General features: G+C 50.2%; 5 protein-coding genes across 6 annotated transcripts; 3 read left to right on the plus strand and 2 right to left on the minus strand.

The window, feature by feature from the left end:
• The first annotated feature begins 3,890 nt into the window (after positions 1-3,890).
• LOC120662051 (beta-glucosidase 26-like) lies at positions 3,891-6,799 on the plus strand. Of its 2 annotated transcripts, XM_039941129.1 has the most exons (11): positions 3,891-4,212; positions 4,311-4,369; positions 4,465-4,540; positions 4,614-4,685; positions 4,831-4,918; positions 5,006-5,249; positions 5,344-5,459; positions 5,641-5,858; positions 5,988-6,019; positions 6,119-6,221; positions 6,301-6,799. In XM_039941129.1, exons 1-11 carry the CDS (start codon positions 3,945-3,947, stop codon positions 6,576-6,578), a joined length of 1,554 nt encoding a protein of 517 aa, XP_039797063.1. In that variant the 5' UTR covers positions 3,891-3,944; the 3' UTR covers positions 6,579-6,799. The 2 variants fall into 2 exon arrangements, with proteins under 2 accessions (XP_039797063.1, XP_039797062.1); XM_039941128.1 differs by having other exon boundaries at positions 5,988-6,221.
• Positions 6,800-6,967: 168 nt separating this feature from the next.
• On the minus strand, positions 6,968-9,453 carry LOC120662052. The gene is made up of 5 exons (XM_039941130.1): positions 9,087-9,453; positions 8,830-8,977; positions 8,376-8,728; positions 8,197-8,266; positions 6,968-7,298 (listed from the first exon to the last, which is right to left on the minus strand). Exons 1-5 carry the CDS (start codon positions 9,188-9,190, stop codon positions 7,287-7,289), a joined length of 687 nt encoding a protein of 228 aa, XP_039797064.1. The 5' UTR covers positions 9,191-9,453; the 3' UTR covers positions 6,968-7,286.
• Positions 9,454-9,521: 68 nt separating this feature from the next.
• Positions 9,522-12,285, plus strand: LOC120662050 (probable glycosyltransferase STELLO1). The gene is made up of 3 exons (XM_039941127.1): positions 9,522-11,244; positions 11,379-11,505; positions 11,596-12,285. The coding sequence occupies exons 1-3, from the start codon at positions 9,662-9,664 to the stop codon at positions 12,070-12,072; spliced, it is 2,187 nt and encodes a 728-aa protein (XP_039797061.1). The 5' UTR covers positions 9,522-9,661; the 3' UTR covers positions 12,073-12,285.
• Positions 12,286-13,175: 890 nt separating this feature from the next.
• LOC120659026 lies at positions 13,176-14,808 on the plus strand. The gene is made up of 2 exons (XM_039937104.1): positions 13,176-13,312; positions 13,435-14,808. The coding sequence occupies exon 2, from the start codon at positions 13,690-13,692 to the stop codon at positions 14,410-14,412; it is 723 nt and encodes a 240-aa protein (XP_039793038.1). The 5' UTR covers positions 13,176-13,312; positions 13,435-13,689; the 3' UTR covers positions 14,413-14,808.
• Positions 14,809-15,530: 722 nt separating this feature from the next.
• LOC120659027 lies at positions 15,531-16,680 on the minus strand. Its single transcript, XM_039937105.1, has 2 exons — positions 16,099-16,680; positions 15,531-16,013 (listed from the first exon to the last, which is right to left on the minus strand). Exons 1-2 carry the CDS (start codon positions 16,225-16,227, stop codon positions 15,804-15,806), a joined length of 339 nt encoding a protein of 112 aa, XP_039793039.1. The 5' UTR covers positions 16,228-16,680; the 3' UTR covers positions 15,531-15,803.
• Between the last annotated feature and the right edge of the window lie 369 nt (positions 16,681-17,049).

Consider the following 17,049-nt stretch of genomic DNA (forward strand, 5'->3'; position numbering starts at 1 on the left):
ACTCAAAAAAAAAATCTGGTGTCATATATCCATATGCGTTTCATGAAACAAAAAAGAAAGAAAGAAACCGGCAAGTTTCTTATACCCCGAGAAACCGGGGTGTGTTTCCCTCAAAAAAAAAAACCCGGGGTGAGTAAGATTACTGTGGGCACGTGGACCTGTCCGATCGCTTTTCCTAGCATCCGGGTCCCCCGTCCCGCAACCGACTCCCGCCAGCCTATCCCACCAAGCCGAGCGCCTTGGCAGGGTGTCGGTGGCCGACTGGCCGGCAGTGGCAACTGGCACGGCACACGGCGATCTCGTCAAAACCGACGTGACCTTCGGCGGCGGATCGCGCGCGCCGGCTGCCGCCTCGCCCATTTGCCGGCTGCGCCCGCCGCCCCTCACCCGGTGGCATGGCATGGGGCAGGCGTCGACGCGCCCGCCCCGCCGCTGCGGACCACGGGACCAGGATTCATAAGCTACCATGGCGTAACGGCCCTGCGGCGACGCAACTGCGTGACGCGCGGGATCGAGGGGCGCCTCCCTCTCTCCCTCTCCGTTGTGCCGTCGCACGCCACGACAGACATCGCCCCAAGCTTGCACGCGCACGCGATTGCGGCGCGGTGGGCAAGGCTCCGGTTGATGCGCACGGGACCTGTTTCCCGTTGCGGGCGCGCCCATGTCCGGATGGATATCCCCATCCTGGCAGGCTTATCCCCAGGACCAGACCAGAGCCGGTGTTTGCAGCAGGCACGTGTATGTTCGGTTGTTTGTCCCTGAGTGCTGACACGATATCCAATAGCCACGTTCTGAAGTTTGTGCGTGGTACTCCTTTCTCCTTGTATCCAACTCGCGTCAGTTCAGAGGTTCATTTGGAGCAAGGACTAGGCAGGTAATGCAGCCTTTGAGGTACTCCAAGGCTGGCGTGGTGATGCCATAAAAATTTTAGGGGGTGTTTAGATTGAGGGACTTCAAAAAAGTCCTAGGGACTTTTTAGTATTTAGAAGTATTAAATAAATATTAATTATAAAACTAACTGCAGAACCCTGGGGCTAAACTGCGAGACGAATCTAATGATGTATCTTAATCTATGATTAGCGAATGGTTACTGTAGCATCACTGTAGCCAATCATCGATTAATTAGGCTCATTAGATTCGTCTCGCGAAAAAGCACTCAGCTGTCAAAAAACATTTATAAACAGATTTTATTTAATAATATAAAATAGTAAGATTCCTTTTGATGTGATAGGGACTTTTGGAAAAAGTCCTGGAGCCAAACAGGCCCTTAGTACATTAATACTGTCCAGAGATTTTCGTTTTTAGCTCGATACACCACCGAAAAACTGCACAAACGCTGCCAATCATTGAAGCAGTGACCCGATGAGACGACGGCTGGTCCGTCGGTATGGGAAAGAGTGGAGGCGAGCAGAGCTGCGAAAGTCGGAAAGATATTTTAGGAGGCTGCACGAGTTCTCGGACAGGCTCTACGCATTGGACAACAGATCTTTGTTTTGGTTCTCTTCTATGTCCGTCCACACTCTGCGCATGCCACCTCCGTGGCCAGAACGCAGAAATTGGCTGTTTCTGCCGGGCCTGGCTCACCCGGTGCAAGCGAGCCTGGAGCAGTGCACGACGGCGCGTGAGACAGAGATACGTAGACCCGGTGAACCAAATAGAAGTTCCACCATATAGCCAGGCTGAAATGAAACGGTAAACCAACAATGCTAAGCTCAGCGCTCTTCCAATCAACTCTAACTGTGAGCTTCAGGTTTAGGATCCTTCCAGTTCTAGGCTCCAGCTACGCAATCGGCACGCGACCTGTCGGCTTCAGAGTTCAGAACTCGAGTTGAGCAGAGTTTTTAATCTCTACACCCTTATGAAAGTTGTTTTGTCCTCTATACCCTAAAAAATTTACTCGCACTTGTATGCCCTGCCATCAATTTTTTTTTTATCCGTGTACTCTTCCATCCACCTCCATCTAGTTTACACTGTTAACATGCCTGACATGTGGAACCAACCAACAAAGATGACTAAAATGCCCCTGTCCTCTCCCTCTCTCTTGTCAGTGCCCATCCAGAGCTCCGCACCCGCATGGCCTGGGCCAGCCACGCCTCCCGCTCCCGCATGTGCCTCGGCCCCGGCGCTGCGGCCGCCATCGGCCCACGCCCGCGCGCCGCAGCAGGCGATGCGCCCGACGCTCGCGGTCCCCGCGGGCGGCCAGATCGTGGCGCTCCCGCAAGATGTCCCGGTAGCGCCGCCGAGGAAGTCCAGCCCGCTCGCCAGTGACAGCGGCCCACCTCGAGGTCCTCGACCATGGTCTCGGCCGGCTGCATGGGCGGGAGCTCCGCTGCCTCGCGAGCAAGCGAATTTGGTGGGAGCTCGCGGACGGGAGCTCGGCCGCAGGCGCGCGCGGGTGCTTCGCAGCCAAGCAAGCACGCTGCCTATCCGTGAGCTAAGTACTGCGCAAGGAAGCAAACTAGCTGCCAAGCAAGAGAGCTCATCGCTCACGGTGAATTGAGCCAGGAACGTCATGGCATCGCAGCTAGCCACCTACGACTTGGCCAAGGAGGCCATACTCGCGCGCCGGGGCACCGGCGCCGACGGCCTCGCCACGAACGTCACCGCCAGCTTCACTGCGGGCCTCGTCGCCGCCGCTGCGCGCAGCTGCGTGCCTGCGCGCTGCCAGCCTGCGTGCTGCGCGCTGCCAGCCTGCGTGCTGCCTGCTTGCTCGCTGTTTGCCTGCCGCTGTGCAGCCGCTGCCTATCGGCTGTCGCTGCCCCTGCAGCCCGGCGCTCGGGTGGCCGCGCCCTGCCCCTACGCCCTACGCGCGGGTGGTTCGGCGGGGCCACGCCTGCGGCCCGGCGCGCGGGTTGCCCGGATCTGGTGCACAGCGGTGTCGGCGGTGCGGAAGTACGGGTGCGCGGCGAAGGCGCCATCATCCTCGCGCATGAGCGCCGCCGCGGCGGCCAGAGAGGAGGCGACCAGCGCGGGGACCTGGCCGAGGTGGAGACGCAAGAGGTCGGGCGCGCCGTGCGCCGCGACGAGCGCGCGGAGGGCGCGGTGCGGGAGCCCGCCCACCTGGTGCAGGTTGCTGATCAGAGGTAGGTCCCAACTCCCAAGGCGCTGGAGGCAAGAGCCGCGCGTTCCGGCCGGCGGCGCTGGCCTTGCTAAGGTAGAAGAAGCCAACGAGGAGGAGAGGGAGGAGGAAAAGCAGGGAGAGAACTCCATCAATATCTAACGAAGACTAAGTGCTGAAGTTCGGCTGGTCTGACGTTGGATTATCTCGACTTATTTCCTCTTATATAATACTATTCATTCTACTAGCTGAATCCTATTCATTCTACCAGCCGAACAATCTCTAAACAGAGTGAGGGAGAGGACAGGGGCATTTTGGTCATCTTCGCTAGTTGGGCCCACATGCCAGGGTATGTTAACGGTGTAAACTGGATGGAGGTGTACGGAAGGGTATACGGGTAAAAAAAAGATTGGTGGCAGGACATATACATGCGAGTAAATTTTTTAAAGATATAGATGTCAAGAGCAATTTTCATAAAAATATAGAGGTTAAAGACAGTTGAACAACAGTCAACAGGAGAGCATGGCTCCACCATCTCTGCCCCTTCGCTCGTGTCTTTTTTAAGGACTTCGGAAGGCGCGGCTTGTGTCTACCAGGGTTAACAATTTCGGCGAAAATTTCGCCGAAATTTCGGAAAATTTCCCGTTTCCGCTAGTTACCGGGATTCGAAATTTCGGTATTTTTCGGAAAATTTCGTTTTCAAATTCAAAATTCAACAAATTTCGACCGAAATTCATCGAAATTCGCCGAAATTTACCGAAATTTCGGAACGAAATTTCGTTTCCGATAAACACCGGGATTTGACCGGAAAACGAAATGGTTAACCCTGGTGTCTACGGCCTTCCTGCTCCCTCTCCCTCTCCCTCTCCCTCTCCTCCGGAGGTCCATGCAGACAGCCATGAAGAAGCTCACGGCACCGGTGGTAGTGCTAGCCGCGGCGGCGGCGGCAGCAGCTCATGTCCTGCTGCTGACTCTGCCGGCGGCGCAATGCTACTGGCTCAACCCGGAGATCTACGACGCCGGCGGGCTCAGCCGCCGCGCGTTCCCGGAGGGGTTCGTCTTCGGGACGGCCGCGTCGGCGTACCAGGTCGAGGGGATGGCCAAGCAGGGAGGCCGGGGGGCCAGCATCTGGGACGCCTTCATCGAGGTACCAGGTAAGAAGTTGCAGAGTAGTTTACCGTGTATCGAGAAGAAATAATGGTGATACTGTCATACTGATACTTGGAATTGCTGTGTTCTTGTTGGCAAAAAGGGACGATCCCTAACAATGCCACGGCTGATGTTACGGTGGACGAGTATCATCGGTACAAGGTGTGTCATACGCTGTATGGGCGTTCTGAATTTCTGATTACTGTGGTTTTGTGGTGTCCTTGTGTGATGCCTGATAGATGCTCTTTGAGGTGTAGGAAGATGTGAACATAATGAAGAACATGGGATTTGATGCGTACCGGTTTTCGATCTCTTGGTCTAGGATTTTCCCAAGTAAGTGTGCTCCATTTTTACAATTTTGTTGGGTCAAGGGAATTTGTGATGTGGAATTTTGTATAAAATTTAGATGGAACTGGTAAGGTGAACCGGGAAGGAGTGAATTACTACAACAGGCTCATAGATTACATGATTCAGCAAGGTAAATTTCTCAACTGCCTTGACTAATAACCTTATAAAGAAAGCAATCTTCGTGTCAGATTTATTACTTGTTTATGATTCCTAAAGAAAAGATTTTTGGCCTACTTTTTTTTTTCAAAAAAATGACTGATCTGTTGCTATGTCAGGAATCACCCCATATGCAAACCTCTACCACTATGATCTCCCATTGGCACTCCATGAGCAGTACCTTGGCTGGCTTAGCCCAAAGATTGTGTAAGAAGTTCAAACTAGGAACTGGGATATAATATTTCAACTCATTCATTCGTGTGACTGACACAACTGTATATTGCACTCATGAAGGGAGGCGTTTGCAGACTACGCCGAATTCTGCTTCCAGACATTCGGAGACAGGGTGAAGAACTGGTTTACCTTCAACGAGCCGAGGTGTGTCGCTGCCCTGGGCTACGACAATGGCTTGCACGCACCAGGAAGGTGTTCCGAGTGTGCTGCCGGAGGCAACTCCACGACAGAGCCGTACCTAGTTGCGTACCATCTCATCCTTTCTCATGCAGCTGCGGTGAAGCGATATCGCGATAAATATCAGGTGAAAATGGCAAATCAGTTCAATTATTAGAAGCGTGCACTGCACGCTGCGATTTTGGTTCAGTTAAAATTTCAGTGGTTCATCAATTGGACAGCTACACCAAAAGGGGAGGATTGGAATTCTCTTGGATTTTGTGTGGTACGAACCTTTCAGCAACAGCAGTGCAGATGGAGCTGCAGCACAGCGAGCCAGGGACTTCCACCTCGGCTGGTAAAAACCTGAAAAGTACTCCATTCTGCATCAAACATCACTGCTCACCTTAGAAGTTCATTGTATCAGCGACATTGTTACAGTGTTGGCAGCTAGCCACAAAATGTTGCTATATTCTTTTGGAGGGAAGCAAACTAACACAACTCATTTCAAGGAGAAAACTGATTAAATCTTCTTACAGGTTCCTTGACCCCATTATAAATGGACGGTACCCGTACTCGATGCAAGAGATTGTCAAGGATAGGCTGCCATTGTTCAGCGATGAAGAGTCCAGGATGGTGAAAGGCTCCATAGACTACGTTGGCATCAACCACTACACTTCTTACTACATGAAGGACCCTGGGACATGGAACCTGATGCCAGTCAGCTACCAGGATGATTGGCATGTTGGTTTTGTCTGTAAGTTCTGACTCCACAACACCAAATTCTTGAATTCTGGAACGTATATCACTTTCCACAGTTTCTTGTGCTGCTGTCAACTGTGACTAGATGCTCATTCACTAATATGCTTCTCAAATGTTTCTGTAGATGAAAGAAACGGTGTTCCTATTGGCATTCATGTACGTGTACTGCTAGATGCCTACAAATATCAAAGGCAGGGAAAACTGAAAGTTGGTTTTGCCTCTGATTATGTAACTGCGAATTCTTTGATTGTGCAGGCAAACTCCTACTGGTTGTACATTGTACCGTGGGGAATCAACAAGGCTGTCAACTATGTCAAGAAAACCTATGAAAATCCTACAATGATCCTTGCTGAAAATGGTACTCATGAATAAGAAATATTAAGTTCCAAAGAAGAATGATCTCTGGCTTGGTTTTAACCAGTGTTATGCTCTTGCAGGAATGGACCAACCAGGTAACGCCAGTATTACTCAGGGTGTGCATGACACGATAAGAATCCGTTATTACAGAGACTACATAACGGAGCTCAAGAAGGCGATAGATGATGGGGCCAGAGTCATTGGGTACTTTGCATGGTCACTGCTTGACAACTTCGAGTGGAGGCTTGGATACACTTCCCGGTTCGGCCTGGTCTATGTGGACTACAAGACACTGAAAAGGTACCCCAAGGATTCAGCTTTCTGGTTCAAGCACATGCTCTCCAAGAAGAGGAGCTAGGATTGCAGACAAGAGGGCCAATGGATTCAGGTGTGACACAACAGTTCACTCTGCACATCTAACTCTTGGGTGTCAGATTTAGCTTTAAAAAACCGTGAAAATAACTGTATTTCAAGCTCGACACATCTGGCTTTGTTAATTGTGGCAATACTAAGGTAGTAAAGTGGTATCTTCAAAAGACCTTGAGTTTCATGCTAAAAAAAAAAGACCTTGAGCTTCAATAACAGAACTAGTAGAAGCACAATTACTGGGTGACAGGCAGATGACACAAAATACAACATCATCTCCGCTCAAAAAATTCAACAACATCAATACCATACTAACACAAAAGGGCCAAATTACAATTCCATTGCATCCAAGAGGCTGAAACATGAACACTTACTATTCAATTATCCAAAAAATTATATTCGATTATATGATATATCAGCTCAGCATAAATGAACAAAGAAGTATGATAGATGCATCACTGTAATTTCTGTACTAAACTTATACTTCAGATTCTATATCTATTTATCTCTCCGATATCTTGTCCAAGAGCTTATCTTCATAGTGCTAACGTGACAACTTCCATAGGAAGGCAAAACTGGGACATTAAGATGACAGGTTGCAGAAATTACTAAATACTCTTCAGAAGATAACTTGACCTCTCCAATAGCCTACAGTAAACATCCCCATTGCAATAAACACAACTTAGATAACTTCACCGGGTCAGCCTGCGACCTGAAATTTCATTCAAAAAGTTATTATACACGATAAATTATGTGGGTTAATAACTATAAAATACATATTCTGCAAAATTTAAAAAACTCAGGATGTGGTTGGAACTGCTATTCGAGCTTGCAACAGTACACTATGCTGCGACAACCACATCACTTTTATAAATTATACATTTCATTGGTTTCACCTTCCTGGATGTGCATTGGCCTTCAGGTGTTCAACTTTCCGATGTGGTACAGAGCTGATAATTTAAGTATTCAAGAAATAAGAGCTGATAATTCAATCTATAGAACCTTCAGAACTATAAAGTCAAGTAAGATCTTTGTAAAGCAGGATAAGCACAAATCATTTTCAGCAGTTCATCTTAACTTTTCAAATGTTTATTCCATATTGGGTCACTACAAAATGCTAATTGCTAACTCTTTCAATCCGAACTTTGCACACTGACACAAGACCTTATAGACCCAGTATCTGAATCTCACAATTCAAAAGCTCTTATCTCACAACTAGTCTCCTACAAGCATTTTTACAAACTCCACAGTTAACCAAAATGCAAAGATATTCAGGGTTTCAACTTTTCTACCAGACCACAATATCTCTGAAATTTGCAGTAAAATTTCTAGAAATATTAAAGTCAAGAATGATCAGTGTACACTTGAATCAGTTATGTCATCCTATGCTGCGCCACTTCATACTAGTGAAGTATAGTATTCCAAGAAGTGAATAGCTAACTGATCACTGTCTCCACTCAAAATTTGCACAATAACCCAGGTCCATACAGATCCAATTCAAAATTTCTAAAACAAACTAGCAATCTTCACTCAACACAACACATATGAATTTAAAATCCAATTCCAACTACCATCCTAATTTAAGTACTCTTGCACGAATCTTATCTTACCATATAAACATATGGATCCAAGGGGCCGCCAGTGCCTGCTCGCCGCAAGCCCCCCTTCTGCTTCAGCAGCCTGCAAATTTCGCACGAACAGAAGCAAGCAGATACACATGTTCAGGCAGCAATCAGGCAACCATTTCAAAACCGCTTAAAATGGGTGTTGGAGGCAAAGTCCTGCTCACCAGCGTATCGCTTTGCTTGTCCCGGAGTTGTCCCCAACCGCGGCGCGGATATCGTTCTCCGTGGCCGGCCCAGCTTGCGACCGCGAAAACCACTGCATGATCACGTCTGCCCTCCTCGGCGGCTTCTCACCACCACCACAATCACTCGCCCGCGGAGGCCGGCGGCATCTACCCGACGTGGCCGTGGAGCCCACGGACGTGGCGGCCGTGACGGTGCTCCCCTCACTAGCCACCGCGCTGCTCCTCTCGCTCTGGTCCGCGTCGTCGTAGTAGCTGTCGATATCAATCCACACACCCTTCCGCTTCTTCTCCGCCCCGCTGTGGAACAGCGTGCTTGTGGCCTCGGCGAGCACCTGGAGCCAACGAGCAGAGCCATCAGTATTCAGTGCGTAACTGCGGAAGAGACGGCTTGCAATCGCGCGCTGATCAGCAATCGAGGAATCGGATTGCTCACCTTAGGGTTGATGCGGCGGAGGGAGGCGACAACGGCTAGCACGCGGAGGGGATCGACGGGGCGGCCGCGCCTTGCCGAGTCGGAAACGCACGAGCTCGCCGACGCTCCGGAGTAGGAGGAGGAGCCCGAGTGACAGGAGATCTCGTCGCTGCAATGTGCAGATGCGCAGCACAACGGAGGGTCGATTAAATTGCAACGACGGAGTGCGTGCGGTCACGCAATTCGGCGGTACGACGAGAGGAAGGGGAGGAACGTACCTGAGAGCGGGAGGAGGCGGAGGCGGTGCGGGCGAGGAGTCGGCGAGGAAGAGGAGGGCGCTGGCCCCGGAGACGTCCGCGAAGTTGGGGTAGTCCGCTCCCATGCCGCCGACGAGCCGGCAAAAGAGGAGGAGAGGTCGCCGGGAGTTGGAGGCAGGGGTGTAGCCCGTGCTGGGATTTTCGAAAAGTTTCGGTGGTGTGGGCCTGAGGCTGACAGGTAGGGAGGGTTTGACAGGCGAGCAGCGCCATTTTGAATTTTCAAGCGTCTCGGAGAGGCGTGCGGGTTTGGGATTCGTGGGTATGTTAATGGGCTGAATCGAGAGACTAACCCGGCCCGTGCCATCGAAAGAGGCCCGCAGTTCGGTCCAAAGCCATTTCCGTTGCAGCCTACTCCACACACAGTCCACGCCTTCCGCGTTCCGGTCCCCTCGCCGGCCGGAGTGCCGACCAGGTGTGGCTGCGCCACCAGCGAGGCGCCGCGGCCGTCGCGCTTGGGCCGGCGGCGTTGACTCTCCGCCGCCACCTCCCTAGGCCCTGGCACATCATCAGGTCACCTCACCCTTTCCCTCCCCAAAATGCCACCGCGCGCCTCCAAGCGCGTCGCCTACGTCCTCCTCGCCGCGCTCGCCTCGGCGCCCTTCCTTCTCCTCCTTCTCTACGGCGGCGCCTCCCCCACCGCGCTCTGCCCCGCCTCGTTCCGCGCCCCACGCCGCCTCCCCTACCCATCCGTGGTCTGGTCCCGCGTTCCCCCACTCCCGGCGCTCCCCACCTCGCCGCACCCGGCCCTCCGCGCCTCCCGCTGGATCGTCTTCTCCGCGTCACCGCACGCCCCGAAGCACCGCCCGCTGCGGGCGGTCCCCGGGTGGCAGCTCCTCGCCGTCGCCGACGTGGCGACCCCAGCGGACTGGTCCCACCCGGGCTCTGTGCTGCTCACGCTCGCCGACCAGGCCCGCCTCGGCTTCCGCTCCGTCGCCTTCCTCCCCGCGCGAGGGCCGGCGCGCAAGGCCGCGGCGTACCTCTTCGCCGTGCAGCGTGGGGCGCAGGTCATCTACGACGCGGACGCGCGCAACGCCGTCCTGGGTGGGAACCTCACCAAGCACTTCGATGTCAATCTGGACCAGCGGCAGGGAGGCGCCGTGCTGCTGCAGTACAGCCACGCCGATCCTAACCGGAAGGTCGTGAACCCGTTCGTGCACTTTGGGCAGCCGTCGGTCTGGCCGCGGGGTCTGCCGCTGGAGAAGGCCGGTGAGGTGGACGCTGAGGATTTCTACACTGAGATATTCAGCGGTGGGCAATTCATACAGCAGGGGATGTGCAATGGCCTTCCAGATATTGACGCAGTGTTCTACTTCACCCGGAAGTCTTTAGAAATGGAGGCATTCGATTTCCAGTTTGATGTGTATGCACCTAAGGTCGCGCTGCCGCAGGGCATGATGGCACCCATCAACTCTGTTAATACATTGTTCCACTCACCGGCATTCTGGGGGCTTGCATTGTCAGTCTCAGTGAGTCCAATGGCATCAGATGTCATACGTGGATACTGGGCGCAAAGGATACTATGGGAGATTGGAGGGTACCTAGTGGTCTATCCACCAACGGTACACCGGATCGATAATGTGCATGCTCACCCATTTGATGATGAGAAGGACATCCATGTCAATATAGGGAGGTTGATAAAGTTCCTAATGGAGTGGCGATCCAGTAAGCGGACACTGTTTGAGCGCATTCTTGATTTGAGCTATGCAATGACAGAGGAAGGGTTCTGGGGTGAAAAGGATTTGCATTTCATGGCTGCGTGGCTGCAAGATCTGGTTGCTATTGGGTACCGGCAACCACGGTTGCTGTCACTGGATATTGACCGGCCAAGGGCAACAATTGGACATGGGGACAAGGAGGAGTTTGTCCCCAAGAAGCTGCCTTCAGTGCATCTTGGTGTTGAGGAGATTGGAGAAGTAAGCACTGAGATTGGCAATCTTATAAAGTGGAGGAAGCATTTTGGTGATATTGTGCTCATAGTGCATTGCACCGAACCTGTGGAACGAACTGCACTAGAGTGGAGGCTGCTTTACGGTCGGATATTTCGTGCAGTTTTTATTCTTTCAGAACAAAGCAACTCTGATCTTGTTGTAGAATTCAGCAACTTGGCACAAGCCTACAAGTGTGTGAAAATAGCTTCATTTCTTATCTTGATACAAATTTTGCAACACTAAATAAATCTTACTGGTCGCTGCATCCAGTAAGACTTTATTCCCTTGGATTTTGTAAATGCTTACTGATAATTTTTCGTTGCAGGTACCTGCCAAAGGTGTTTGATCAGTTTGCAGGTGCTCAAGGATTTCTGTTCCTTCACGATCATGTGGTCCTCAATTACTGGAACCTCTTAAATGCTGATAAGGCTAAGCTCTGGATAACCAACCAGGTGCATATCCATGTCATGTTTTCTAGAACCATATACACGAAATAAAGAACTTGTGAAGTTTATGATATGATCAAATTAACCTCTCCCCAGGTGAAGGAATCATGGTCAGATGTGCCTCTGCAAGGTAACAAAATTGAGTGGTTTGTGAACCAAGGAGATATGGTTAAAAAGGCAGTTGGCAGTTTCCAAACTCATTATCAAACTAATTACAGAAGAAGTGTTGGGGAAAATAAGATAGTTCATTGCAGTAGTGAGATATTTTACATACCTCAACGGCATGTTGGTGACTTCTCATATCTTGTTAAAGCTATTGGAAGCCTAGACATTCATCACAGTATTGCAGTCCCTATGCTATTCCTTGCAATGGATTCACCAAGCCACTTTGAATCCAAAGCTTTGACAAAACTTATCTATAGAGCAGATTTGCCATCGAATACCTCTTCCTTATCAATTTATACTGCTGAAGCGGATGCAGTGTACCCATTGAAGATTCGTAATGAGATAGAATTTGTAAAGCTAATCAGAGTAATGGCTTCAGGAGATCCATTGCTTATGGAATTAGTCTGATCAAGGGTTCCACTATTTTTTTTAAAAAGATGGGTTGGAAATGGAGAGCAAAACAATACTCAGGATACTGTTTTGTTCCTTTTTGTCCACCCTATCGGCTGTAACTGCAATTTAACATCCACCTTACTAGCAAGGATAATCTATTGTCACTTGATCTCACTTTACATGTACAATCAGAGAATAGAAACTTTGTTTCTTGTGTTGGAATGTTGACATTTCAAGTCCTGAGGTGCTCTCATTTTTATATTTGGGGGGCCTAAAGGGAAAAGAAAAGAATGTCCAAGATACTGTTTCGTTCCCGTTTTGTCCTGCATTTCTGCTGTAAGTTCAATTTAACACCCATCTTTTTCTTTAGCAAAATAATCTACTGCAACTTGACCTCAGTGTACATGTACAATCAAATAACAGAAAATCATTTTGCTGAAGTGGAACATTCTCAATTTCACGTACAAAGTTGCTCTGATTTGAGAAAACAATTCTCCTCCGATTGCTCCTGCGGATGCCTGCGCTGCGCACATGTAGCTCGTGTTCATCTCTCCTGGCTCGTTCAGTTCAGCAACCTCCGGGCACGCATCACGGCATCAGCGCCATGGTTGGGCCGGACTGCCGGACTGGGCCGCAGGATAAGGAGAGGAAACCAAAGCCGTATTTCTTCAACAAAAAAAAAACAAAGAAAAAGCCCAGCCGTAGCACGCTAGGATTTGACGGTGTCGAAACAATGCAAAATTCAAAATTTCAAAACTATCACATCGAATGAGAATTTTACATGCATTGAGTAGTAAATCTAGACGAAATAAAAAATAAATTGCATAGTTTGCTTGTAAATTGCGAGACGAATCTAATGAGCCTAATTAGGCTATAATTAGACACTAACTTGCTACAGTAATTGCTACAATACATATGCTCTAATAATAGATTGATTAGGCTCATTAGATTATCTCGAAGTTTACATACAAGTTATGTAATTAGTTTTGTGATTAATCTATGTTTAGTACTTCAAATATTAAAAGATTTCCTTTTAAAAAATTTACAACATACATCTAAACGAGGCCAGAGTTTCTCGATTACAGAAGAGTTTCAGAAACAGGAGATTAGAAAAGAGGCGAACCCTAGGTGCGAAAGAGAGAAGAGGCGGGGAGCTGAGCACAGGGAGATCAATCGATCCGGCCGCCCCTCCTCCGCCGAGAAGCTCGGATCCGGCGGTTTCGTGTCCCGCCGATCGGGTCAGCCAACCCGACAGGTACACGCACTCGCGACTGTGAATGAATCAGTTTCGGAATCCAACTCCTGTTCGATTGCAACACTGCTGCAGGATCCTCTCTATATAGTATTATTCTAAAAAGGTTTGCTTTGCATCGGCAGATCGATCCACAAGCAAGTTTGAGGGGAGGCACCCACCAGCCGTGGCAATTGCAGATCATCAGTAGGTGCTCCGGCCAGCAACAAAGCAGGGTCTTTTAGATCCACATCCGCCTCAGTGATTCGACTCATTATAGAAAGGAAGAAATATGCCTAAGCGGCAGGGGCAGGAGTCCCAAGACCAGCGCCGCGGTGGCGATTTGGACGGCAAAAGGTCACGGCCAGCCCGGCGGCGGAAGCACCTCTATCTGATCTTGGATGACTGGGAGAAGGGGTTCAGCGTCCACAAGATCGACACCGACGGTTTCGACTCGGACTCCGACGACGACCCGGACGCCGGCGCTGCCGTTGCAGGGCACCTCCCGGACCCTCCGGCCGCTGCGGCTGGCGTCACCAGGGGACTCTGACATGCTCTTCGCCGCCACTGGCAGCAAGATCTTCATCGTTACTGATGCACGCTATGGACAGACCCCTGCCCTCGTCTACGACGCCGAGACAGCAGGACTGGCTATCGGCCCTGCCGTTCCTGCGCAGCTGCAATGTGGCTTGGACATCATCGTTTCTGTCCGTGAAATGATCTATGCATTTTCACCTCCGGCCTGCAGCAAACAGCACTCCTTTGATGCGATGTCATGCGCACCCACCGGCTGGCATGATCCAGGCGAGCAGGGCTGGTCCTGGAGGAGCCTGCCGGCACCGCCGCCGCCGTTCGACGCCTATGAGATCATTACCTCCTATGCCGTGCACTCGGACGGCCTCACCGTCTTCATGGCCACATCCTACAGCGATCGCCCGGGCCTCCAGAAGAGGACCTACTCCTTCAACACTAAGTACCGTGTGTGGAGGTGGCACCCCTGGGTTCTGCCTTTCACAGACCAAGGTTACTTTGACAGGGAGCTAGATGCGTGGGTTGGGCTTCACAAGGATGGGTGCATTTGTTCCTGGAGCTTCCCTCTGATATTGGCAGCGAAACTCCAATAGAGCTTGGAACAATGGAATTGGATTGGCAGATGACGGATGAGAAATTGTTTCGCAAGGAATCTGAGAGGGACTCGAGGGCTTCTCTCACCTACTTGGGCAGAAGCAAGTTTTGCCTTCTCGAGAGTGTGATGTGCAAGAGAGGCAAGGCAAAGTACATCTTAGGTGACGATGAAGACGGCTGTGTGCTCCGTCTCACTATGTTTGGCCTAAAGTACAGTAATAAGGGAGAGCTGAGAGTCACGAATCACAGGTCCTCGCGCTCCTACCGGATAACTAGGCATACAGATTTCTTTTCTCCCGTAGCTTTTTGGTTGTAGAAGCTTTTTGATTGTAGAAGTTGTTTGGTTCGTTGCAACATACTGAACCTCTTAGAATCCACAATTTAGTTATCACTCACAAAAGGCTGGCCTATGTTGTGAAGTCCGCATTTCGCAACGGTGAACTGCAGGAAGACGTCTTCGTTGAGCATCCGCCCGGCTTAGGAGTTCTGTTAGTAATCCATGCGCAGGGTTAGTTGCAGATAGATAGGCATGTTTTTTTTTTTTGCATGTTTTGTTTTCAGTCTTACCTGTGCCGAGCACCGTGCGGGTGGACCGTCTTTTTTGCTTTAGTCTTTTTTTTAAAGATTTATACATTCATGCCATTTTTGAAACGATTTGTGTTTTTGGACTCTGGAGCTCGGCGCCACAGACCGTGGCGCCGAGGTAACACATATCGGCGCCATGGATCATGGCGCCAAGGTCCGCACACCCGTCCAGCAAGGCAGCCACGCTGGCGCCACGTGTCAGGGAGGTCGGCGCCACAGATCTTGACGCTGACCTCGGCGCCATGGATCTTGGCGCCGACCTATTATATTGTACCCGCTGTTGCTCGGCCCGGCCCCTCACTCCCCGTTGCTACATGCAATGTTTCTTCTCCAGTTTAGTGCAGGTTATGTCCAGAACCTTATCATTCTAGTATTGTACACCACCGGACATGTCACTTCCTGTGTTGCCTTTGTTTAATTATGTAATGTCCCCTGTTGAATGTCTTTAATTCTATAAGATTATGTTGACTAATTAACTCGCATACTATGATCATATTAAGTGCCATAAGAACACAGAAGTATACTGAAACATGGAATGATGGCAATATATTAAAACTAGAGTACATGATAGCTCATCAAAAAGTTCAGTACATGACAACACAAGAACAGACATAAATAAAAGATAGCACACACCTAATAGTTCATTACATGATAGCACGACATCAGTCGACCAGAATAGTTCATTACTAGCTAGACTTGCCCAATGAAAACATGTATCCTACTGCGTGCAACGAGGCCACTTCCCCTTCCTCAAAGCATCTGGATTCTCCTCCATTGCGGCTTTAGCACAGCAAAAACGCTCAAGCTACCGCTCCCTCTCCTCCCTACGCTCAGCTGGCAGCCTCCTTTGCTGTTTTTCCTGCCGCTCCTTTTCTGCTGCCTCCTCCTGGCGTCTCTTCTCCACCCTCTCTAGCCGCTCTGCTTCCCACTTCTTGCACATCTCCATATACCTCTTGTCCTCCTCCTTGATCTCAGTGTCAATCCACTGCTCAAAGTCACAGAGCGGGGGAGGGGTCTACAAAACAATCCATTGTTACACAATATTCACACACGATTCCAAATAATATCGAAGTTAATGTAGACAAAACATAAATACTAACCAGCAACCCAATGCGGATCTGACGAGGTGTTGGATCGAAGGCATAGTTGGCACACATCCAATATCTCTGTCTATATGTGTCCTCTTCAACGGACACATCTACCTTGCAAGGATCACCGCAGAAGCACATCGGTACAGGAAATCCACTTGGCAGCGGCAACCGGACATAAGCATCACCAGTCCGCACCGGGGGGGTTTCTTTGATTTCCCCCGCCTAGGCATCCTAGTTGCATAATACACGTTACAACAATTACAACCTAAACCCTAAGTTCCTAAATTTCGAAAATACGCGTACAATAGACCAAATGAAAACACACAAATTTAGGAGGTGAGAGAGAATACCTTACTCTTGACGATCTACGGATGAAATCAAAGTTTTCACAGTCAAATACGACGAATCGGAGGGTTGGGCGAGTTGAGGTGGAGAAAAAACCCGAGAAGGAAGGATGAACAATGGAGGCACGCTCGGGAAAGGGAAGAGGGCGCGGGGTTAAGGAAGCACGCTCGGTGCCAAGATCCATGGCGCCGAGCTCGGCGCCAAGACCTGTGGCGCTTAGCTCGGCGCCAAGATCTGTGGCGCCGAGGTCCCTGCCACGCTGGAGGACTGTGCAGACCTGGCGCCGAGACGTGTAACCTCGGCGCCACGATCTGTGGCGCCGACCCCGGGGTCCAGAAACACAAGTCGTTTCAAAAAGGGCCTGAATGTGTAAATCTTTACAAAAAAGGGCTCAATTGCAAAAAGTACGAAGGGTGGACGCACCAGAGCGCGATGCGCGGGCTACCGCCGAGAGCTTTGCCCTCTGTATTTCCAGTTCAATAAAAGGGAGAAACAAACACAAAAAAGTGATTGTTGCTGTGATCGAAGTCGCCATCTCACCGGCGGCGAAGAACGCCGGGAGAAGTCTGACAGTAACTGTGTGGAAAGATATACTCCCTCCATTTCAAATTATAA

This window comes from Panicum virgatum, chromosome 2N, assembly GCF_016808335.1.
Source record: "Panicum virgatum strain AP13 chromosome 2N, P.virgatum_v5, whole genome shotgun sequence".
Lineage (NCBI taxonomy): Eukaryota > Viridiplantae > Streptophyta > Magnoliopsida > Poales > Poaceae > Panicum > Panicum virgatum.